The sequence below is a fragment of the Lycorma delicatula genome, chromosome 1, assembly GCF_047948215.1.
Source record: "Lycorma delicatula isolate Av1 chromosome 1, ASM4794821v1, whole genome shotgun sequence".
Lineage (NCBI taxonomy): Eukaryota > Metazoa > Arthropoda > Insecta > Hemiptera > Fulgoridae > Lycorma > Lycorma delicatula.
The window spans coordinates 13,855,993-13,882,778 of record NC_134455.1 but is presented as its reverse complement, the minus strand read 5'-3'; the positions used below and the strand labels follow the sequence as shown (position 1 = coordinate 13,882,778).

General features: G+C 28.2%; 1 protein-coding gene across 2 annotated transcripts in view; it reads right to left on the bottom strand.

Annotated features, from left to right (window-relative positions):
- Positions 1-1,081: 1,081 nt before the first annotated feature.
- Positions 1,082-26,786, bottom strand: part of Gbeta13F (guanine nucleotide-binding protein subunit beta-1) — a 173,829-nt gene continuing 148,124 nt past the window's right edge. For both annotated transcript variants that reach the window (XM_075371845.1, XM_075371766.1), the window contains 6 exons: positions 22,615-22,785; positions 20,412-20,534; positions 17,171-17,300; positions 15,248-15,319; positions 8,086-8,302; positions 1,082-1,694 (listed from right to left, as the gene is read on the bottom strand). In XM_075371845.1, coding sequence (XP_075227960.1) covers positions 1,588-1,694; positions 8,086-8,302; positions 15,248-15,319; positions 17,171-17,300; positions 20,412-20,534; positions 22,615-22,785 — 820 coding nt within the window. In that variant the 3' untranslated portion in view covers positions 1,082-1,587. The remainder of the gene's footprint in view (positions 1,695-8,085; positions 8,303-15,247; positions 15,320-17,170; positions 17,301-20,411; positions 20,535-22,614; positions 22,786-26,786) is intronic.

The following is a 26,786-nucleotide window of genomic DNA, read 5'->3' as shown; positions in this document are numbered from 1 at the left end:
ATTAACCGACCAATTGCAGCATTATGCAAAGGATGAGGGCTGACAGCTTCCTTCCATCAACAGGGCACTAAACAGTCACTTCAGCAGTATTAATTAATTAATTTCTTAGTTAATTAATATTTCATTTTCATCATGTTTTAAAATTCTAGGTGTTGAAATTTAAAAAAAAATATATATATGTATTATTTTTATTTAAGGGCTATTATATAAATCTTTCCCCCCAAAACAAAGAAAAAATAACAAAAGTAAAAATAAAATGTAACATCATTATACTTATGCGAATGGCAGTTATTTTTCAAACTCCTCATATTTAATTTATATGATGTCTCTACATTAAAGCACTCATGAAAAATGTAGATAATACAACACACTGAAAAGTCTCTGATTCATATTGAAGTGCAAAAGAGAAATCTTGATGACGATATAAGGTCAAAAATCATATATATGAAGCATCTTTTTCTGTGATAAGTAGTATTTATCTGATTCAAAATCTTTATAATGGTCCCTAAACGACAGCATCATAGGTACACAATTGAGAGGTTTCTGTGCACTCTTATTATATATTATATTATTTGTTACAATATCATTAATAATAATTTCCATTCTCCTTCCCTCCAGCTGACTAGACAGAATCTATCAAATCTTTTTGAAAAAAAAAAATTATATAATAAATAAATAACAAGTAAATCATTAGGTAGGTGGCAGCAATGAAGACAGTAAAATATAAAATTAAGTAATCTTCTATTCTTTTTGTCTTTATAATGATAAAAATTTATTTCACTTCTCAGTAATGAAATGGAAAAAAGTATGAAAAGTTAAATTTATCAAAATTACCCCGCACTATTCAATATAGAAAATGAGTTCCACTGAAAAGTGTAAAAAATTGTATTTTTATAATAAAATCATCGTCTATTATATTTATATCATAACTACTAGCAATATTTCATTAATTGTATCTATAATACATAAAATGAAGTGATATATCAATATGTATATTCATAATGTTTATATTTGTTTTATATCTATGAATTTAATTATGTCTGTATATTACTTTAGAAAGATAAAAAAATTTACTTCTGAATTGTGCTAACAAACTTCTTTTAAAAAATTTCAAGGTAAAATACATAAAACTGGAAGATAGAAGTGTAAAAACTGAATAAATAAAAAAAATATATTAAATACCACCTTATAGTCCCAAACAGTTACATTATGTAATGTAGTATATATTTAAAAACTTATTTCAATATAAATACATTCAGCAGAACCCCACATATAAAAATTATAAATTAACAGTTCCTTTCTTTGTTAGTTTTTCTTTTAATTTACAGAATTTCTTTTACCAACAAGCATTATAAAAATTTACAGTAGTTGGTTGTACACTTTTAAAATCTGTGATTTAAAAAAAAATCATAATTACATTTCTTCGGCTCAATAAATGTAGTTTCGTCGGAAGCCCGAACTCTTGATGGGGTATACTGCCATTATATTAGTTGATACTGATGACATTATTAATAATCATGGTGCTTATAACCTTCCCCTCTCTATACACAATAGGAAAGTTTTACCGAAACAAAGTATGATTCAAGCTTAGTTCCAGATTCTTAGGAAGCTATCCCAGGATCCAGTGGCAACAGCCATGCCGTCTTCAGTCACACCCAGACAGCTTACACGGTTGTCATGGCCAGCAAGTATTCCTAAAAGACATAAAAGCAAATTGAGAATAGGAAAAGTGATGTTTTGAACTTGTTCATAGAGATGAATCCTATATATATAATCATCATATGTATATAAAGTAAATGATTTGAGTAGCTATAAACATTCTTTTCTTTCAATTTTATTCCTCCAGAAATAATAAGAGGCATTTGATAATATACACATATATTGTAAAAGAAAAAATTATTTTAAGTGCCTGGTTGTAAACATCCAATCAGACACAAGCTACTCTTGAAAATGACAAAGGAAAGCAAGATGTGCAGTAGTTTTTTGCCTCTATTTCACACAGCTCAATTAACTACTATATAACAAACAGCATGCTAGGTGCACCAAAATATGATGTTTACTCCTTAAGGTGGCATCTTTTTGTCAGTTTAACATATCATGAATATGACTGGTTGATATAGTGAATACTGTCAGAAAAAGCAAATTCTGACTTTTTGCACGTCATAGGCATGAGAAAACCAGGGAAAAATAGTGCAAAATAACAAATTTATGTATCTCTCTGTTGAAAAACAATCAATTACACTACACTGCTTCAAATTAGCAGTATATTATTTTATAATCGTAATGAGATCTAAATATAGCAAGCACTTTAACATTAATCAATCATTTCATCAGATGTTCAGAAAGGCACAATGTCAAAAAAAATATATTCTGAATTGGTCTCATGCAGGCCAGCTTTGTTTCCATTCAATCTAATATATATTTAAAAATGAATGTTTGTTTGTCCCATATGAGTTTCTATACCATTTATCCGATTGCGATGAAACTTTTGTGAGTTATGTGCACGCCCACAAAGGTTTCCAAGTTAGTTTGGACCTGCTAGGTGGCGCTGGGATCAAGATATTTCAAAAAAATTGTATTTATGGTTCGATTTGACTCGTATTCAGAATATATATTAGTTACATGAAAAGTAATATTTTTGTAAAAAAGGAAAAAGGGAAAGAAGCGAAGAGGGGATGAGGTGAAGAATGGAAAAAAGAAAGGTTATATTTTGTGATGATCCGTAATGTTCAGTTTTTATATTTTATCAAACTTTCATTTGTGTTCATTTAATCTATATATATATATATATATATATATATACTCAAATCTAGCAATAGTGAAGCACTGCCAAGTCAGGTAGTACAACATAAACCCACCGGGTTGGTCTAGAGGTGAACGCGTCTTCCCAAATCAGCTGATTTGGAAAGTCGAGAGTTCCAGCGTTCAAGTCCTAGTAAAGCCAGCTATTTTTACACGGACTTGAATACTAGATCGTGGATACGGGTGTTCTTTGGTGGTTGGGTTTCAATTAACCACACATCTCAGGTATGGTCGAACTGAGAATGTACAAGACTACACTTCATTCACACTCATACATATCATCCTCATTCATCCTCTGAAGTATTATCTAAACGGTAGTTACCGGAGGCTAAACAGGGGGGAAAAAAAGGTAGTACAACAAAGTAGTCAAAATTAAAAAAGAAAAATTTTAATTATGAGTTTTTGATATTCTGTTAAGTTTAAACTAATAGGGCATAACTTATTAAATAATAAGACTATTGACAACAATATTAAGTAAAACTGTTTTAGAAAAACAAATTATTATCAAATGATATCACGTAAGTAAAATTCATTGCACGAATAAAAAAAAAAGTTTTAATACACACTTTACTTTCTTATTTTATAAACAATTTATATTATTTTGATGTTTCGTAAAGCTGACGATTGAAGTTTTTCAGTTAGTACAGGATTATCAAGCAACAAAACTTTGTAACCTAATTATTCATATTAATAACTACTGTATAACTAAATCAAAATGCTTCTGTCATTCTTAATTTTCCTTTAGCAAGCCTATCACAATTAAGTAGGTTAAAGAGATCAATAATTACTGAATTGCTTTTTTAACTGTTGATTTACTTTTGGCTTTTTTAATTCACTTAAATTTTTTTTCAAATTTCTTTTTAACTTTGCTTTTTTTGATCACAAAAAGTTGAGGAAACAAATATATATTTTAATTTTAACATAATAAGTCTAACTCCAGTAAAGAATCATCAAATGATAACTTGTCATTGTAGAGAGCCTACTGAATAAGACAAAAGTGGTAGCTTAACAAAGAGAGAAATAATTCTCAACCAAAATAATATATATTTCATAACATGCCTAAAAATTATAATTTTTATTTTTTATTTTACACTAGTACCCAGCAAACAGTACGTCAAGCCGCAACTTAAGTTAAAGTAGTTTTCATTTCCTGCCCTAAATCAGACTTACTGGTACTAATTTTCTGAATAATACAAGTTTCCTCTATTTTGAGTGCTGATTAGAAATCTGAGTATTCAGAAAGCTGTCAAGAGAAAATTGGCTTTGTATGAAGCAGACAGAAGAGGATGCATTTTACAAGTGCATTCTTATCTGCAATGAGACATGAATGCATCACCACCATCACCTACCAACTGACATGAAGTAGTTTTACATGGCTTGCCACTCAAAAACTGCAACTGTTCCAGTAATGACTGGAGAGGTTTTCTTACTTTTGACTATACAAAAATAAAGTTGTCATCAGGTGCTTTTTGAGATTTCTAAGACTTGTATTTCTCTGTGTTTGAAAAATAACTAATGCAGTAAACTACTGTGAACTGTTACACAAGGTTAAAGCAACCTATTGATCCAAAAAACAAGATGTCCCTATCTGCAGTGTGTTGCTTCTTCACAGTAATTCTACATCTTTCACGCTTCCGTAACAAAAATTATAGGAACTCTGAACTGCTATTGAACATAGCCCCAATTGATGATAATCATAAAGCAACTATTATCATCGGGTTCAACTGCTAAAATAAAATTTTCCAATGATGAAAAGTAGAAAAATTTGTGCTTAATTGACTTAAGATATACCTCAATATTTTTTATGAAATGGAAATCATAAAACTGTCAATCTGCTGGAAAATGTGCATAGATGCTAAGTGGAAACTACATAGAAAAATTATATACGAGTACTATTGTAAATACAATAGTTAGTAAAGAATTTGTTTGCAATATCCAAATACTTTATAAATATTTGTAAAAATAGTTTATAATTATCCGATCTCATATTTTCACACTTACTATATACTGTATTGAACAACTGTTTTTGGAAAGATTCTATTCAACTAATTAACTCAGCTTAAACTTAAGAGCTTTTTCCAAAATGTTTTTTAACTTTGAAGCCATAAGATGATCTGGTACATCATTTTAAAGGGAATCTAACAGTTATCGATATTTGCTAAGCTAGCTATCAGTCATCAGAGGCAGTTATTAACAATAACTGCATTAATCATACTGAAGAATTTGGCAAGCATCTAGTCATTGAATCTTCGATCATCATTCGGTTCTGCATCAACTTAAATTATGAAGTTACTGATTAAATCTACATTACATTTGTTTTGTATACAAAGTTGCTAAGTTTACAGAATGGTTAATAAAGGTTTACTTATTAAGGTTCTAAAAATAAGTATGACATCACTAGTTTGTTTCTAAATGGAATTTTAAATATGTCGCCTAAAGTTTTAGTAGTAATAATTCAAGTATTGACAGAATTATCATATGTTAGTAATGGATTTATAATGTGTTTAAGGATAATAGTGTTTAATAATAACCAGATTGATATCATTTTGTTCATTTATATATATATATATATATAAACAACCAGTGGAATTTGCTGATTAATCAATGTATTGTTTCATATGTGAAGTTATACAGAATGGTATTTAAGATCATAAGGGAATTTTATCTACTTGTAGTAAATATATACAAAATTAAAGAAAACTGTGAAAAAGAAATTTTACTTATAAAATTGGAAAAATGATTCCATTTCTCTTTAATGTAATGTAACATAACAACGCAATATGATAGTGTCAATACTGACTTATTGACACACCTTTGTATACTCTCCTCCATTATTTTGATCAGAAGTATTCCTCATTTTACAATTAGCTATCAAGTTCAACAACCTTAAATTTATACTATGAACATTAACCATTCAAAAAATTTGGACATATATCAGATATCTTTAAAACAATCCAATGGTAATGCATTACTGACAAATAATGGGTCCGTTTAATGGTATGCATATGAAATGGGCAGGCTGTGTTCAACTATAAGAATTGTAAATAAAATTTCACCATTAATGACACTATATTGGAACTTGTTTCCATAAAAGACACATTAATTTAGAGCTATTTTATAGTTTTTAAGTGAATTTTGGAAACAAAGTGTTGCCTGCTATCATTATGACTACCATGGGCCGTAGGAAATTTCATTAACAAATGATAGAAAATCAGCAATTTAGCCGATGAAATAAAACACAGCCATTCCATTTTTTTTGCATACTCTGACCTATACTTCTGACATTAAATTTATTTTCTTCAGACTTATCTTTATAACTTCAGTTTAAAACAAGTTTGTTACTGCTTAAAAGTTCACTGGAAATGATAACACAGTATTTTAAAATTACTTTACTTCCACTGCTTTGACATTGAAACTACTGTAAGTGGGATTTCTCATGTCAGACAATAATGATACACGTGATTATCTTTGTTTGATAGTCACCCATTGACTCAAATGAACCCGATTTAAAAAAAAAATTCATTATAAAAATAATTTCATTTCCTTTGCTGAAAATCTTGAAACTCCTTTTTCCTTTGCAACTCATATATATATCAAACATTTACTTTGATATTCACTTAAACATTTTCACAAGACATGAAAGTTAATTGAGTTTTCCCATTCGAAAAAGGACAATGAACAATCCCAAGAACCCTAAAAAATTACTGGAGAAGAGAATGGAGCATTCAACTGTCCTTGTTTTTTGACATTTTTTTTTTTTCATTAACTTATGGGATTATAAAAAATCTTTTTACAACTGAAGCAATAAAGAACTTTTTATTGAATAAATATATTACAGGTGTGTTACTGTTGAATTTAAAATATTTTATAATTTCACACAATACAGTCAATCATAAGTTCTAAATTCATTAAGCAAAACTGGTATTAATGAAGAGAAGTTGTGATCCAATGACTTAGATTTAGATTGTACCTTATGAGTAGGCACCAAACTTATGGTATAAGCCATTGTGATGGTAAATCACTTAATAAAATAAAATTGATAGTTAAGCTAACCCAACATTATGTGCTACAGAGGTTCTATGCATGGACTAATTTAATTATTTTCTATATAAATAAATTTCAGAAATGAATTTTACACATTTTACTAATGAAATAAATATTATAATCCAGGAAGGACATAGGAGGAGGCTCTAACGCTGAAGTTGCAGACAGTTACACTTAGAATAAAAAACTGGTTTAGTATTCAAAATTAAACAGAGAATTTAAGTTTGAATCTTAAATAAATAATGAACAAGGGGTTTAATGCCAATAATATTACTGATTTCAGCTATTTCCTGTATAATGATGTAATTTTTCCCTAGGATAAACAACAATTTGAAGTTTAAATAAAGGGAGGAAATTCCAGTGGAGGGGCTAACAAATTAATGATAGTTCTAGAATGAAAAGAACAATTAATGTATAGAGATTTCTTTCACAAAAAGCTGATAGTCCTGTAATACAGCTTTTCTATAATTCTTATGAGTCAATCCTGAATTGGCATTACATTCTGGGTTAATACCTCTGTTTTAAGCTTTAACAGGTTTCATTCAGCAAGCAGATGCAGTAAGAACTGTAGTCTTTCTAGGTTCCTACAGACGTAGACACATTTTTCAGAACGATATGCATTCTAAATCTATCATCATCATTGCTTATTTATAGGTATTTTAGTCTTTACCTATAAAAAACAGTTTTGTTTTACTTTTTAAGAATAAATTTAGCGAGTACAAGAAAAATACTCACATGTATTAACATTTTACAGAAAAAAAGATTATATAGGTCCTAAGATTTACAATTTTTTATCAATATATACAAAAAAAATACACAGCATAAAAAAATTTAAATCCAGTGTCATTCCTTATTCCAGAAAGGGCACCCACACTAAGCAAATATTTTTAAAATGTTAAAAAGGGGGATGGGTTATGGTAGAGTTTCATTTAAACTTGTATTTTAATTGCTTTTTATCTTTTTATAACAAATAGTTTTTATGACAATAGTTGGTCATTTACAGAAATTTATAAATAAATAATTTTTTATAAACATATTTTCATATATATATATATATAATAATGACTGCAGTAAAGATGTGAAGTATAATAGTATAAATAAACATTTTCTTCTTACAACATACTCTGTGCATACATCTAAAATGATTGCTAATGGTTAATTTAGCTTTAAATAAAAAAATAATACAATTAATAGCATCAATTTTTTTAATTCATATTAAAGAAAAAAATAAATAAATACCTGCTCGCTCAGTTTTCATTGAATCCCATACGTTGCAATTGAAATCATCATAACCAGCAAGCAGAAGTCTGCCTGATTTTGAAAATGCTACAGAGGTTATACCACAAATGATGTTATCATGTGAGTACATAGCGAGTTCCTGGTCAGAACGAATATCAAAAAGGCGGCATGTCGCATCATCTGAGCCAGTTGCAAATGCAAATCCATTAGGAAAGAACTGAAAGAAAAAATTATGAAATATGCCACCAACAAATTAATAGTACATAGTTAAGTAAGTGAATAATCTGAGCAAAGCATATGACTTTTTGTTTAATTTGTTTTCAGGAAAAAATGATTAAAAAAAAATCAATTTGGAATTTGTCATCATTTGCATATTTATTATGGAATTTGTCTGTAGCAGAGAGAAAAGGAGATATTCTTTGATTCTAAGTTCTTAAGTTATTTTTGTGTAATTAAAAAAATATGCACACTATAACTCTTCATTAATATTTAATTATACATCAGAAAAATAATTTATCACTTTTTTTATTATATAAGTAGAACCTCTTATCAATTCTGCAGATATGAGTTAATGGATATACAAAAAATAAGTATGAAAATATAGTTCTGACTGGCATGCGGCTTAAAGAATTACTTTTATGTAAATTAAAATGTATGAACTCTTTGAGTATTACACTAAATCATTAATCTAAATAAACAGGAAGTCACAAATGCATGACATTCACAATTTTTCCAGTAAATGACATTAATTTACTACCTGATACTGCATACATAAGTCCTTTTAATACCGTTAACAATAATTCATATTTTATCTTTATACAAAAATAAGAATGTTCATATGTATTTTTTATACTGATGTTCATCTACCAGTAATGAACTTGCTGGGCTGATCTGCACAATTCATTAAAATTTAAGGATGCTTTTGAGTAACAATTTAACTCATTCATTCTCAAAGTGGGCGAAAACACCCCCTTGTGGGCGCTGGAGGTCTTCAGGGAAGAAAGTAGAAGGCCCACAGAAAATTGGAGGCGTTGGCTGATTAAAAAAAATCTGATGTGGGCACTGTGACTTCTTTGTATGTTAAATTACATATACACATTTTTTTTTTTTTTTAATGAAAAGTACATACAAGTTTATTTCATTGATAACTTATGATATTTTTTCATTTTTTTTTTTTTTGTTACTGAATTATTATTTATCGTAAAATACTTTTTACAATCAGAGGTTAATAAATTATTAATAAATCAATATATTTAAATTAAAAAAAAGGAGATGAAGTCATATTCAAAGTGATGCATCTTCCCCTTTCTAAGATCCAAATATTTCATTAATTAGAATTTTATTTGGCTATAACTATGGAACCAATGAAAAAAGTACCACTTATGATATATCATTGAAAAGTTCTCAATGAAGGCTTATTACAGCAGTTAAGAGAAAGTCCCAATTCAAAATTATTTTGGATTTTGGGCTTTTTTGGAACCTTTTGGTTCAGTCAATTGCAATCAAAAAGGGAAGTGCACAACTAGATGTTACAATAGTCCTAAATTCAAAATTTCAACATCGCATGGCAAATAATTTTTTAATTATGTGAGATATATAAGTATGTATGTACAGATGTCATGCCAAAACTAGTCAAAATGGATATTTCTGTTGAAATCTGAAAACCGAAATTTTTCGCGATCACAATATTTCCTTTACTTCATACACGCAAGTAAAAAATTGCAAAAATTATGTTTTCCTGATATTTCAAACTAAAATTAAATACCTACTACACTAGTACAAAAAATTTAAGGAGCACCTATATTTTATGATAAAAAATTATTGTATTCAAACTAATTTGCAACCAAGATGCTTAGCAAGAAAAAAAAAATTAAAGCTTGAATATTCTTAATTTTTGACACTATACTTCAGATTTCAAAAATCATAAAATTGAAAAATCAATGAGAATAAAGGTTTTAAAAATTTGAGTTTTCTTTACGTTTGATCGAGCGCATAGAGGAGACAAAGTTTTTTCAGTAAACTGCACTAAAATTGTTTGAAAGCGTGAGACTTTAGCTTTAATTTTTTTTTTATGTCTATGATTTTTCTGAACTGAAATATTCCACTTTAAAGAGAAAAGGCCAATTTTGTCTTCAATGCTGCATATCTTTCGACCTAAGATTGCTTAGGTCGATACATTAAATATGGAATTAAAGGGTTTTGGTTTAGCTTTAATGACAAATAGTGAGGTCTTAATGAAGCATTGCAGTTTTTGACTTTTGTTCATTTTGTGCCCAGATACTGAAATCTTTAATGACCAAGACTATAATATGATCTTGTGTTAATGTGAGAGCGGGTGATAGATGTGATTCTTTCACAAAAAGCTGATAGTTCTGTATAAAAGTTTTGTATAATTCTTATAGATATCTTTAAATCAAGAATTGGTGGGGGTGTCCCTTTAATTTCTTGTAACAGTACATAATGTTACAGTAGTATGAAATAAAAATAATACAGATTTTTTTTTTTTGTTATACAGCCAATTTACTAATGCAAGTTCGAACCTTTCTTTGTTTTGTGTAGCAGTCACTGAATGTGTCATTTTGACAACTACTTATACTAAATATATCAAAACAAATGAGTATTTATTACATACAAAGCATTATTATTCGATTATCAATGAAGAAAAAGCGACATGTACAACACAAAATAAAATTGTAGAAGAAAAATAAACATGTTTTAAAATTTTGAACACGAATTATAAATAAACGATTTATTGGATATTATAAGTTTTTTTACCAAATTACAGCTAATGTTATCTTGTTTAAAATGCCATTTAGATTATGAATCATGTAGCACTTCTCAAACATGTATTAAAATGATTAAGTCATCAATGCTTAAATCAATTTTTATTGACTTAGTCTTAAGTCAGACTTAGGTCTGTACGAGTTAAACAATGCAATTTGTCCAAAACTGCATGAATTGACAGGATTATCAGAGCTTGTTCAAACTTGCTCAGTACAAATTCTGTCACATACAGTAAACAAGTAATTGCATGTTTATTCCTGTAGGTGTGTGTTGCATTTCAAACCTATATAAAGACAGTAATTGTCTTTTATTTTTCATTAGCATTTTCCTGCGCAATCGGTAGCAAGGTTTTTTAAAGTCAATCTTCTACTCGCATATTTGTGAAGTCAAAACCATGTCGGAAGCAAAAAAAAAGAAACGGCAGTACAGAGTGGAACATATTAAATAGGGATTTACCAAAAATCCCACAAATCCATCATCACCAATTTGTCTTATTTGTCAAAAAGCTTTTTCAAATGAAGCGATGAAGCCTTCCAGACATCATTTTAATAAAATGCATTCAGATAAGAAAGATAAAGATATGGCCTATTTTCAAGATCTGGAAAAGAAGTACGTAGCTCAGCCAACTATATCAAAACGTTTTTCAGCAGCTTCCAAGTAAGACGATAATGGACTTTGTATAATATCTCATTGTTATTTGCTAAAACAAGCAAACCACACACTACTGTGAAAGATTTAATTTTACCAACAGTAGAAGATGTAGTAACCACTGTGCTCCATAAACCAGTGGCAGTTATTATCTGGAAATTCCGTTGAGCAATAGTTCTGTGTAAAGATGAATTGATGAGATGGCTGAAAACATCGAAGAATCATTATCCAGTCATCTGAAGACTTGCCAATTTTCAATTCAGTTGGATGAGTCTACTTAACCAACTAATGAAGCATTGTTGTTGTCATACGTGAGGTTTATCAAAGATGAAAAAGTATGTCAAGAACTATTATTTGTCAGAAATTTAGACAGAAGCAAAAGAAGAAACCATATATAATACAATGGAAACATTTTGTGATGAAAAGGAAATTCTTTCGAAGAATATTATGTCAACTGCTACTGATGGTGCTCTGGCTATCACAGGGCGTCACAGTGTACTTAAAAAATAAAGTTCCAGACATGCTTGCTGTACATTGCATCATTCATCGCCAACATTTAGTTGTGAGAAACCTGAGTGAATGCCTGCATACATCACTGCAATAGGTCCATCAAATCAGCTTTGCGTTGCCAATGATGATTTCAACCACTTGCTGCTTCACACAAAGTACACCGGCTAAAAAAAGGTAGTTGTCTGACTAAAAGATTATAAAAATAATCTGTTTGACTGTGATACAGTTATTGAAAAAAAAAAGATACAGAGTTGCGCGATAACTTCATTACAACAATGAATGATACTGCATATTTGACAGACCTACATAAATTGCTTAATGATGTTAATCTCCAGTTTCAAGGCGACAACTTGAACTTGATTAAAACAAAAAATGTTATTGCTGCTTTGATAGCCAAACTACTATTACACATAAGAAATACTGGCAGACATGAATTTAATAAGTTCCCTAATTTATCAGCAGTATCCTTTAACGACGACTTGCTTGTTTACTGCCAAACTTAGAGAACTTCCATGGTGATTTCAAAGAACGATTCCAATACATTTTAAATAAAAACATACCAGACTGAGTGTTGGATCCTTTTTCAAATGTCAAAATAGCGGGATCATCCCAGTTAAAAGAACAACTAACAGAACTGACAACAAAAAAAAAAAATTTTTTAAAAATTCAAGAATGACTACCAAGAATTTTGGCTGCAAAAGCCAACCCCACAACTGACCCTGGATTATGGTTGATAGTTCAATGACTTCTGATAGCATTCCCATTGATGTATTTGTCTGAACGTGGATTTAGTGCTGCAGCAATGTTGCTAACCAAAAAGAGAAATCATGTTATCAAAAAAACAAGGGAGAGAATGTTATTGAATGCGGTGACTTGGGCTGTTTTTAAGTAAATTTGAGCCAGATATTAACAAACTCGTCAGAGCACATCAGATTCATCCTTCACATTAATGTACATGCAATTTTTCAATTGAAAGCTTTGTTTGAATTATTGTATTGTTATATTGAATATGATATTACTATTGTTGTTATATAACTATATAGATACAATTGTAATTTTTTTTTTAAAGAAATTATAATAAAAATACTTCCAAATATGATTAAATATGCGTTTTAATTGCAATTAAATTAAAATTAAATTTAATTGCAATTGCAATTAAATTTTAAATCCATTTAAAATGCAAGTTTCAACTTAGAAATAGGATGTGCCAAGTTTAAAAACAATAATTGCAATTGCTGTTTTTAAGAGCGCATCTTAAAAACAGCAATTGCAATTATTATTTTTAACAGAAGTTAAATTTTAAAATTTTGAAGCGCTGGAAAATGTGGGTGGTGGGTGAAAAAAACAAGAATCAATGATTTAACTGGATAACACCATTACCAGGTGAGCAGTAGAGCTTAAAAAGAATCTATACTTATTTATTTTTTGTAAAATACTTTGGTCCTGATAAACTATGTTCTTTGACAGGAAAAAGTTAACACGATTCCCACAAATAAAATTTAGAAAATCATTTTATATTAATCAATTACTTAATATTAGTAAAAAATATGATTGTATAAATATTAGTATTCAAGAGAAAATTTTTGGAGCTAGACAGCTCTTTCTAAAAAATTTTCAGTTGCAACAATAATTTTTTACAATGTTACACAGTACATAAATATGTACTATATACATAACTGAAGTTTAAATAACTGCTAAGATTCACTTCATTGATATGCTATCTATGCATATACACGCTTTAATTGTTTAACTACAATATTAGTTTGAATTTTCATTATCTTGATTTATGTCTATGTTACTTTATTGCTGGATTATACACATTAAACACAATTCATACAACTGATATCTTAGCAATGTCTGGTAACTTCTTTGAATGAAATTTGCCATGAGCCTGTTCAGATGCAATTAATAACAAAAAAAATTACACCCTTTCCTTCTTTATTGTTAAAGAATGGTATTTCTCATTATCAGGGTTAACGTATATGAATCCTTAGAAATATTCCATTCTAATTAAGAAATAAGATCTGAATCTAAAGAAACACCATTGTTATCCTGTAAATAAACATGATCAACTAAACATTTTTCAAAGTCCTTATGGTACAATAATGTTCTTACTATTATAATTCAAAATAAGTACATAACAGACTTAATAAATATATTACTTCAGTACTTATTACCTCAAAATTTAATTCTAAAGCTTACTATAAAACAAATTTGTTGATTGTATACAAAAAAAGATGTTAGTTGATTTCCTATAGCCTGTATGTTGTACAATCACTAAGCTTTCATTATGTTTATAACATGCTCACAATTTCATGTCCTAGACTAGTGCTGGAGCGGGAACTTTCTAATGGTAGTTGCTATTTTATTCATTCTCCTGCTTAATTCGGATTACAAAATTATCCATTTCACTGAATCACCCTTAACATTTATAAAACTTAAGTCCAAGTATAACCCACTAAGTAAAACACAGGAATCAATGTAGTCTTAATAAATAAGGCTACATCAAAATCCAGAGTATTCTCCTTAGAACTGTTTGGAAGTTCATTTTGTAACACAATCACATGAATTTTACTGAAATGAACAAAGCCATGTTTATACTAGGTTATCACTGATAGGCTATTTGGGTTCAGGTGATTGTATTAAAGTTTAGTTTTCAATTTTTTTGTCATATTAAATACTTCTGAAGTTTTTTTTATTGGTACTAATTTAAAGACCAATTCATAATAAGATCAAGTAATTCTAAATGTTATTTTTCTGAAAAAATTGATGACATTTACAATCATAATTTATTAAAATGAATGCTATGCTTGTAATCAGAATTTATACATGTGAAGTATGTACTAATATACGCAGTTGTGTTTTCAAGCAAGATCACACTAAAAACAGAATTTACTAAATTTTTTTTTTGTATAATTCAAATATCTTCAAGTTTCAAAACTGCTAGGGCCAAGTAGTTAGTTTATAAGTTTTAAAAAATCTTCTGACATAGAAACAGTAATCCTTCTAAATAATTCTGTAGGATAAAACTATATCAAGATCCAGTCAGTGTATTCTCCTTAGATTTTTTTGCTAGTTCAGTGTTCAAATTTGTTAATTTCTTGGCAATTCAAAGTAACATTTATTAGTTTTATCATTTCTTCAAAAAATATAAAAAATAATCAAGATGTTACAAATAGTCAGGTTATGGTAATGTTACTTAATAATTTTTAATACTTACTGTCACAGCATTGATATCAGACTCATGGCCTGGGAACGTCTGTTTGCAAGATCCTTCCCTGATATCCCACAACTAGAAAAATGTGAATATAAAATTAGAGACATTTAACAAATTTATACTGTCACAGACACATACACAATCACACTGACGACATACAGAACATTAATTTTAATACAAATTAAAATTTTTACATTAACATTATTTAAAATACAAAGAAAACCTATTCAGCTTGATTTCACATAATTCATGAAATTATATACAACCATATACTAATTAAACCAACTACTCTCTCATCGACACATTCCATGAAAGTCTTTCAACATGAAATCTAATTTCAAAGAGATATAATATTAATTCATAAGAAAATTAACATGTACATTAAAACACATACGATAAATGGATTTACAAAAAATAAAACAATCTAGTGATCAGTTTATTAAAATGCAATTGATAAGCTCACAGTGTCGCAATAAATAAGTCACTTCATATTCATCCCATTTTAGAATTATCAGTTTCCCTAACAGAGAACAGGTAATAATACAGGTAAGGAAATGTACTATCTGAAAATAGATAGCAAACATGGGTTTGCTGCTAAACTTGAATATTTTTGGTGGCATAAGTACATGTTTGGTCATTCCACAAATTAGCACATGATGTACAATTAAATTGATGACAACAGAAACGGTGTAGAAAAATTTCTGATTTTTATCATAAAAACTTTACATGCAGTTTTTAGAACCACATTTATTTTTTTAAATTAGTCATATATTATTAGGCTGCTCTACTTTCAAGCTTACCTACCCAGAAAATTGTAATTACTTTTTGCTGGGACAGCACCATTAATGTAAGACAGTTTTGCTTTATCTTCATCAATTTTGATGACCTGTGAAACCTCATTAATAAAATTACTATTAGGGAACAGAATTCTTTCTACATTTCTTTATCTCTTTATCATTGCTTTCTGTAAGCAATGATAAAGATTTTCTGAAAATCAGTGTACATCTTTATACTTTATACATGGCATAAAATATTCAGTATAGAATTAAAAAAATAATCTCATGGATAAAAACCAGTATAATTTAAACAGACAAATTACAATACACAATTTTTTTATTTTCTAAAATATTTTACTGTACATAAAAAATGAATGTCTAAAGGAATTAGTAATTATTATTAATACTTCTGAATTTTTCAAAATAAATAACAGTGTCATTATACAATTTTTCCTGTACCACCTTTTCTTGGATCACATTATTTCAAGTCTTAACCACCTTTTCCTATGAAAGTGATGTTTCATTTTCACTGTTTTTCACCCAGAGATGTACAACTATATGTGAAGAACTGGCCCTACCCAGCTTCATTACAACATTGTATACTTATTTTCCATTTTTATCCAAGGTATTTTTATTCTTCCATCCGAACCAATGTAATTATTGTTAAAGTATTCATTCTGGTACTCCTACCAAATTCATACAGCATTTCACATTTAATGGCAATACTATCTTGACTGCTTTTTTAATCCTCTCCCAACAACTTTTTTCGTAAAAATTTGATTCTTTACAATTTGTTTCTTATCTTATTAAAATTACCATAACCCTATTTTATTTAATTTTTGCAATATGAATTCTATTGCAAGTTTTGTAATCCTTTGTAGGTTGCCATTTCTATGAAAACAACTCTAAGATTTTTTATTTATAAATTTTACATTATAACATGAGTTGAATTTGAAATAAATTTATTTAAGATGAACAGTGAAATAAAAAGTAATTAAAGTGAATGTAAAATTGTTTTAACCTGTTTTATAAAATCTGAAAGTTTTTTATTATTTGTAGTCGAGATGCAATTTTAGAAAAATAAAGTGTATTATAAGATTAACAATTATCAATACTATAATTTATCAAATTAGATAATAAAAAAATTTACCTTTGCTGAAGCATCACAAGCTCCAGAAACGAAGGTCCGCATATCAGGTGCAAGAGATAAGGACATTACATCACCAGTATGTCCTATAAAAGAGGTGCACTGCTGACCAGTCTCTATGTCCCAGAGTGCACTAATTAAAAAAAAGAAGTTGTTATTAGAAGATAAAATAAAAGATAAAAAGCTTGCTTTTTTCTTGATAATGGAGTAATTATCATTGGATCAAAAATATGTATAAAAATAATACTGATAAATTAGAAGTTACCATACGCTTTTGATACTAATCTATTATCTTACATCTTTTACGCCACAAAGATAGTTAGGTGTTTAATGAAACAATTTTAATAAGTTTGACAAACAAAAACAGAAGATTCTTTATATAAGAATCTTTCTTTCTTTCATATTTGACAGAATGTGTTCCAAACATATATATATATATATATACAGATTGATTCGAACTTGATCTGTAATAAATTGTTTGTTAGGACACAAGCAAATTAATAAAGTAATTGAAAATCCTCATTTCTGTTCTGAAAATTCTTTCAAATTTTCTAAATTTTAACAAATCTAGCTAAAATAAAAATGTATATTTTTCTTTTGTTTTTCACTAATTTTTAATTGTTTATTTAAATTCAAAATAATATTTACGGACTTTCTTATTAAAATTTTTCAATCTTTTAATGTTAACAATTAAACACATCATAAATAAAAAAATATTTTGAAATGCGATTAAAAGTTAGAATGAATATTAAACAAACAGTTAAGTAAAAATATGTACATACATTGAAAGACACTGATTGATTCAGAAGATTCATGAAAAACAAAAACAGTGCAAAAATATTCTTCTATCGCTGATATTTGCCCTTTGAAATTTTGCTGACTAGTCAGCTAGTCTAAAAGACCTATAAGAAATGGAGGAATTTGTTGTATCTATTATTTTTTTTCAAGTAACATGGGCACAGAAAGTAAACGATTATTCTTCCAGCTTCAAAAAAATAAAAATCTTTCCAAGATTTAGAAAAGTAATGGAACACATCTTGGCTTGGAAAAAAGTTCCAGAACACTGTTCTGGCCCAATTACAACCCTGACCATAGTTTCATTATAACAGAATAATTCTTCCCCTTAAGATAATGTAATTAATCATAGTCATAAATGAGAGTACTGCTAGTAATTTCATAAACTAAATCTTTCTTTTGAAGAGTTCTAGATTAAAAGTGTTAACAGAAAAATGTTTTAATTCATATAATATAGTCATCATATACCAAAAAGATTGCTGTTAGTTCACATTTGTTATGAATGTAACTAAACTATGTGATATAAATATTAGCCAGAGGTGTTTTTATTTTCATAAAACATTTTTTGGAAAATGTTTCAAAATGCTCAAAGATATAATAATTACAGTCAGTAGGACATAATAGGATCCTTTTTTCTGGAACATTTTTCAGTTCTTTTATAAATTTACTTGACATCTCAAATATGAAGCAATGTCAGGACACTTACTGGAAAGTTAATACCAGACGTAGATGGCATGTAGATGTTCATCATCTACATGAATTGTTCTTTTAGAATATTTAATTTTGAGTTTGGGAACATCCAGAAATCACAGATGGTTAATAAGGTAAATAAGAATGTCCTATTCAAGAAATTCATTATTTTTATGACAAAATTCTGTCATGACAAGCGTATCACATTTAGATGTATTATGATGAATGACAATTCATTCACCTGTCATGCCTCAATTCAGATTTCTTTCTGCTAACAGAATAGAATAATCTTTAAATCATTAATTGATTCAGTATTAACATAGTCAAGACTATTATACATACATATAAATTGTATTGTATATACATAGTCAAAAATATTAAATTTTACCCTCCACTAACATTCTAGCCCATCTTTGAATCTCTTTTATACCATTCAGCAACTCTTTAACTTTTTCAGGGATCCATACCACATACCAATTACAAAAGCTCTATTTCATTAGAAGTTTTGCAATATTTATTTTCCTATTCAATTATAAATATTCAGTTCAGTTGATAATATAAAGAAATAATGAACATTTCTTGGAGTATCTGCTTATATTTCACTTAATTTTCCACTGAGAAAGTAATATCATTGGTTAGACGTCTAATTTGATTTAATTAATTATATAAAACAATATTTGCCAGGATTTTTGATTTCCTGAGAGAGATGCAAATTTAAGAATATTTTAATGTGAAACCCTTCAATCCTCTGCAAAATTGGGAAGCTGGTAGAAATTGTGCAATTCTAAAATATTATTAGGTTTGCACCGAAAACCAGTTAGATATATAACATAATACTTTCCCTAAAAAGAAGAAAATATCACTAATTACATTAATAGTGATTATTGCTTAGATAAAATGTTATTAATGTATCTGTTTAATAGTCTTTAAATCCCATGTTTTCTGAGATGCAAACTCAAAAAGAAGATATCACATGACAAAGGGAACATTTTTTGAAATAATGTAATAATAAGAGAATGAAGTTGGTTTTATCATTCTTAACCCAAATCAAATCACCAGAGTAGGTAATGATACCATATGAAATCCCTCACACAAAAGGCACAAAGAGAACCATTGTCAGCAAGTTATGAGCGGCAGAGACAAATTGACAGAATTTCTGGAATCTATAGAAACATCATATTGTTCATCATGTTAAGACACTAAAGGAAACTTTTATATGCTCTATAGAAAGACTTCATCTTTTGGCATTATAATGCAAGCTCCTACAGTGCTCATCCCACCAAGGAAAACTGAGAAAATCAGATGGTAAGTTTTTTCCTATCCTCTATGTAATCCCAATTTAGGAATTTCGGATTTTATTGCTTATGCTTTGAGAAAGACTAGACAAGGCACTCACTCAGTATAGAAATGGACCAATCCAGCTACCAGTGAGATTCTCTGATAAGCTTGCAATAGACTGGACATTTTAAAACTTACAACTATGTATATAGACAAATTTGGAAACTATGTGGAAAAATATCCGAAAGTAATATAATACATTCTTCTTTTTTTAACAATTTTTTTTTTTCATATTATTTTCATTCTTATAATCACAATTATCTGTTTCTGCATTAAATCTATTACTATCATGAGTAATTATTATTAAAATATTTAAAATTCATTAACAGATGCAGTGGATTTTTAAGGTGAAGTTTTAAGTTAATATTTCAAAAGCATATTTAAAAATATGTTTAATATTTAAGCATATTTTGAAACAAACCATGACATATCTCCTGAACTGGTAACTATTTGGTTATCATCAAGAAAACGGCAGCATGAGAGGTAGCCTGTGTGTCCTGGCAATTCTCGGCTCACCCTAACATTTCCTTCCCTTGTTTTCAGACTGGAAAAAAGAAAAGCAACTGAAACCAATGTAATACTTACATTTAAGATAAAATAAATAAATAAATATATATTTATTTATTTACACACACACACACACACACACATATATAAACAAACCTTTTTTTTAAAATATATCCTTTTAATTATAGAGAATTAATTACTTATTTTACATGTAATTAATCCAGAAGTAAGTAAAATACATCACAAATGCAGAAACTTTCTACATTTCATTAGATAACTCTATTAATCAACATTATTAATTATTATTAATTCACACCTTTCTATACCCAATTGGTAAGAAAACGATTGAATGTTTTACATAATTTAACAGTAAGACTACGGAGCGACTTTTTCCCCATTTTTGAACAAATATATTTTTACTATTATAATGCTTATTTTCAGTAAAGAAAGAGTCAAAACGTGAAAACTGAATGGCTCTGTGGTTTTTCACCAATTAAAATATTTTTGGCTAAAAAAACATTTATCTTTCACATACTAAAAATGTATATCTACATAATAAGTTATGATCACACGTATAATTTTTATGACCAACTAATTTAATGCAATTGGAAGAAAACAATACATGTTTAATAATAATAGGTTCCAAATTATTTTTTCTCCTATGGTAAAATAAAATGACCACTTTAAAAGTAATTTAAAAAAACTTAAAAAACAATATAGTAATGTTATTAGAAAAAGAAAATAAAGAAATTTGCAAAAAAAATAAAACTGGACCTTTCTAAAAAAAAAAAATGACCTATTATGATTCTGGATATAAAGGGAAGAACTTTGAACAATATTTTTTATACCAGAAATATTTCAAAGTTGAAACAACAATAAAAGACAAATTTAATGGTTTGGTGTAGGAAATGTTATAATTTCCTTAATATAAGTGATTATACCCAGAGATGAATTGTAAATCAACAGAACCAATCATTATCATCTTCATATATGAGGACAATTGACTGTCAAAGTGTGTGTAAATATATATATATATATATCAACATCTGACAAAAGCTGTAAATTTCTACAGTTTTTTCATACTTTTTACATAAAATCTATTACATTTTACATATGGAATATTCTTAACAGTACATTACAGTGAAGTTGAACTACACTCAACACCTTATATACCAAACTGTTATCAGAACTAAGAATTCTGAAGATGCCATCATCAACACCAATAATGGATCCTTGCTGTGGTCTAAAAATTCAGCTATGTCCCACAATAAACGAATAAAATGGATATACGAGTATATATATAAAATATTCTAGGCTACATAAATCAATTGTCCATAGATACTCTCCACAGAAGCGGATCTTGTGTTGTTAAGAGTTTACATTATATGACAGAAAAATTGAGAGATCTAGCTATACCCAAATTATCCACAAATCATTTACATTTAAAATACAAAAGGTCTACTATTTACAAGTAAATAAAATACTAACTTTGTCAATCTTTTACAATACTTTTCATTAATTCTAACTAAAATATGTAGTTTCTTCTCTTAATTGACAGTATAGTTAGTAAATAAACATCTGGTAATGAATTAATATACATTCAAACAGTATAAAACAACCAAACTTATTTTTAATATCTTCTATCACAGCACTGAAATCATATCTTTATTATATCAATAACATAAGAAAAATTTATCACTCAACCACTGACGATATTCTGGCATCACCAGATCAATAAGGGTGAGAAATTCACTGAAATGATAAACCAATTCATATATCAATAGAAGTAACTACAGATAGTTTTATTGTTGTTCTTTTAAATAGTTAATTTATGTGAGACAGCCATGTTTTACTAAATTATTTTTTTAACAATAGCAAGTTTACATTTGTAACTTTAAATGGTAATAACACCATTCACAAAATAAGTATTCACAAAATAAGTAAATAAATGTTAATCACTGCATATTTACTCTTAGCAATTTTACTTCAGTAAAAGTTTAGCACAGCTCATTCTTTATATTAGGAACTTCAAATTCAACAAAATTTGACCAAGTAAATAAATAACCTGGTACCAATTTTTGCAAATAGTTTTAAATTTAATAAAAATTTAATCAAACCTGTATATGGAGCAGATGTTGTCAAGACCTCCACAAGCTACGTAGCTTCCTGAAGGCGCATAGGCACAAGTCATCACCCAACTTGAACGTAGCGGGATTGCATGAACTTTGTTAGTTGTATAACTATCCCAAACTATTAACTTTCCATCTTGTGAGGCTGACACTAGATTCCTGTTTAACATTTGAGATAGTGAAATTATTATAATTACATGAACTTTGTTAGTTTTATAACTATCCCAAACTATTAACTTTCTATCTTGTGAGGCTAACACTAGATTCCTGTTTAACATGTAACAAAATAAGACGTGATCATAAAAATAGACAAATGTAATCTTTATGTTCTACAAATTTTATTAATTTCCCTATCACCTCATAAAAACATATTGTATGATAAAATTTTACATATGAATAAAGTGATGAACTTGATGTAATTCAAAAGTTAGAAATTAACCAACAACTTTAATGCATTTTTTTTAATCAACAGAACTCATTTGATAGAAAAGAACAAAATGTCATTAAATTTATTCCCTCCACCTCTTCCAGTTGACTGATACCTTACCAGTGTACAATCTTCTCTTTAGCAGCAGTGTTGTAAAAGCAACTAAATTTAATACCAGTGACCTTATATTATATTATATAATATTAATTGGATAAAATAATCATGTTGAAAAGAAATAAAAGTACATATTTTCAATCACAAACTGCAATACAGTAATTCTGTCATTTATGTACAATGTTTTCATGGTTAATTGTGTGCTAAAACCACAATTCATACATTCAGGTTAAGATAATCCTTTCTCCCATACTTGTATTGCCTTCATCTCATTTTACTTATTATATATTATATTCACTTATCATCAAGATCTTGAACATAATATATAGGATTGTCTTGGTCTGATATACAAATGATACGTAGTCATATGACTATGATATTTGTTAAGAAAGAACTTTTGATGATATGTTTGGAGTGTGAGGAAGTAAAGCAAACAAGTTTTGACATTTTCCAAAACTTAAGTTTGAGCTATGATAATGCATTCTGTTCCAAAAAAATTAACCCTGATGGACATAAAAGATTCCAGATATTCAAGCATCAAAACTGTGGATATTTAAGATTTTTCAACTTTATTTTTGACAGTAAAAAAGCAGGTTGCTGAATTTAAACATGGTCGGTCATACATCCATTCAAGATGATGAATAACTCTCAAAGATGTTTAGATTTATTTATATGTGACTCCAATGAGTTTCTTCAATGTTTTATAACAACAGATAAACCATGACTTCAGCATTACACTTCAGAGATCAAACAGTGGTTGGGAGCAGGTGAAAATGCGCCAAAGAAAGTGAAAATTGTTCCATCTACAAAAAAAATCAAGGCTATACAGTTTTTTGCGGTTTTCTGATGTGGTGTTTATATACTACCTGGAAAAAGCAGAACCATACTACCAAAAGGGGATAATTATAATTCACTGCTGGACCAATTGAAGGGCGCTATTCAGGCTAAATGTCCACATCTGGCCTAAAAGAAATGGTCATTCGCCACAAAGATTTTTATCCTCCCCCAAAAAAAAAGTGCACAGTTGTTAAAACAAAACTTCATGACCACACTTCAAAGTGCTTTTACATGCAAATTTATCTGCAAGTAAATACTTCCTCTTCCCAAATCTGGAAAAATGACTTGCTGGGTAAAGATTCATTTCAAATGATGAAATCAGAGGTGAACAACAGCTTATTTTGTAGAGTTGGAGAAATTAACATATACTCTATGAATTAAAAAGTTGCAAAGTCTTTGGTCTAAATCTATCAAATTGCAAGGTTGAAAAATAAACATTTTTGAAAATCTTGTTTTCTTTGTCAGGCTGAGAAATTTCTGACTCCCTTTGTATGTGTAAAAGCTTTTCTAAGATCATAATGAAAATACTTAAGATAGCAATGATCAGGTTATTTGAATTTAATTATTTTTCAAATCAAAAATGGGTTCTTTATTTTTATCCAAGCCTTGTTAAATTCAGACAAGGTATGCTGAGAATTTATCTCAGGAAACATCCAAAAATTGATTTAAATCTTTTAAACAAAAACAATCTAGGATAACTATTAAATTGAAAAATTCAATTTGATTCACATACTACAAATGCAATGAAAAACCATTATCTCACAATGAAATTGATACATAGTAATCAGATAAAATACAATTAAATAATTAAGACTAGGTAGCAATAACAAACAAGTCGATCAGGTAAAAAAAAATAAAAATAGAAAATAATGACAGACTGCAAAAATATAACTAGTAATACAGTGCCAAGTGGATTATGAAAATCTATAAAGCTACAATGAAGGCAGAAATCATAAATCAGTTAATCTCAAAATTGCAGCAAACAAAAAGAGGTATATATCACTGAATATATACATGTGAATGACAGGGGCTTAGATTATGGCAATGTGATTGGTTTAATAATATGATTTATATATTTATAACATAAAAAATTTATATATACGGCATAATAAAAAATTTTTTTTGTGCATATTTATGTATTTGTTTATATACACACACTAGACGCTTCAAGAAATAGGTTAAAAACTATAACTTAACAGTTTTGCATAAATAAAACAAGCTGAATTTTAAATACAAATTCAGGAAACAAGTGATGATTTCAACATGTTACACACACTTTGCCATTCATCACGTGTGTGTTTATGTTCTCAGCTCTGACACTTTACTCCTAATTGCAAAGTAGGTTAATACTAATAAGATAGCACCCCTACATTACAAAGTTAATATCTATTTTTAATGATCAACTACAGAAAACATATACAGAATGGTTAGTACTTAGCTCTAACAGAAAAATAGTTTAAAAAAAATGCCAACTCAGTTCAAATAATGATATAAAACTAAAACTATAAGTGTGGTGTTAATAAACAGCTTAAAAATGAACACTTGCTTAAAAAAAAATTATTTTTTCTAAAAAGTAGAGAACTTCAACCTACATGAAACACCTGACTTTCAGATTACTTTCAAAGGCAAATAAAAAATTATTTGAGCATAAGGTAATTGTTAAAACAAGGTCTTTTCTACAGAACAATCATTGACAGCAAGAAACGACTATCTGAATAGCTCAGACAGAAAAAAATTACAAAAATACACATGGAAAAGGAAAATCTGAGTAGTTTAAACAACTTAATTATTTTGTTATCAACCTTGACAAAAATTCAAAGTCATTTTCTTAACACAACAAACACTTCTTTCAATTTTTTTTATAAATCATGCCTTATATGCACAATTATATACTAATTAATTAGGCATAACAAAACAATCACTAAATAAGCCTGATAACAACATTTTTATCAAACAAAACAGCGTTCATTTGTAACATAAAGAATATTAATAGATAATGAGCATAAAAATTGCTAATGTAGTACATAAATTACATGCATTGCAATATTTTCAATGCTAACATCTAGTTATACAGGATGTCAACATTCTGTACAAAACTTATATGTGCTTTTATATGGTTTGGTGGTATGTCTACACAACTAGAAATCAGGAAAAATAATAAAAATCAATATTTTATTACTGACCATTTATTTAATCAAATGATTCTGAAAGAATTAGGTTTGAAATGAACAGTTAATTTATTTTTTACAAGTGTGTAATTAGTGTATTAAATGTTTCTTAAAAACTAATATGAAACAACTGTCTTTGTTAAAAATAAAAATTAATGTTTGTGCAATGCAATCAGCAAAAATACAGAAGGCAATAAAACTGACTTTTTGACAAGCAAAGTTTTAAAAGAAGTTGCAGCCTAACAGCAATCTTGAACTTATTGTTAAGTTAAAAATATCTGAATCTGCTTAAGTATACTGTTGAACAAATTTCATTTTTAATTTTGTAAGACATAGCTGGAACAAATTTCATTTTTAATTTTGCTTGGTGGAATGGACAGTTATTTTTCTAGTCAAACAGACGAAACAACAAAAATTGCAAAATTACATTATTTGAAGAAAAAAACCGCAAATTAATAACACTATGACCTTGAAAACTAGTTTTTATACAGAAATGCGTGTGGCTTTAAAATTATATAAATAGATACCTAGTTTTATGTAATCAGAAATTTTTAAATAGTAATTTTCAAAAAAGTGAACATTTTCAAAAATGAAAAATGCAATAGATACAATAA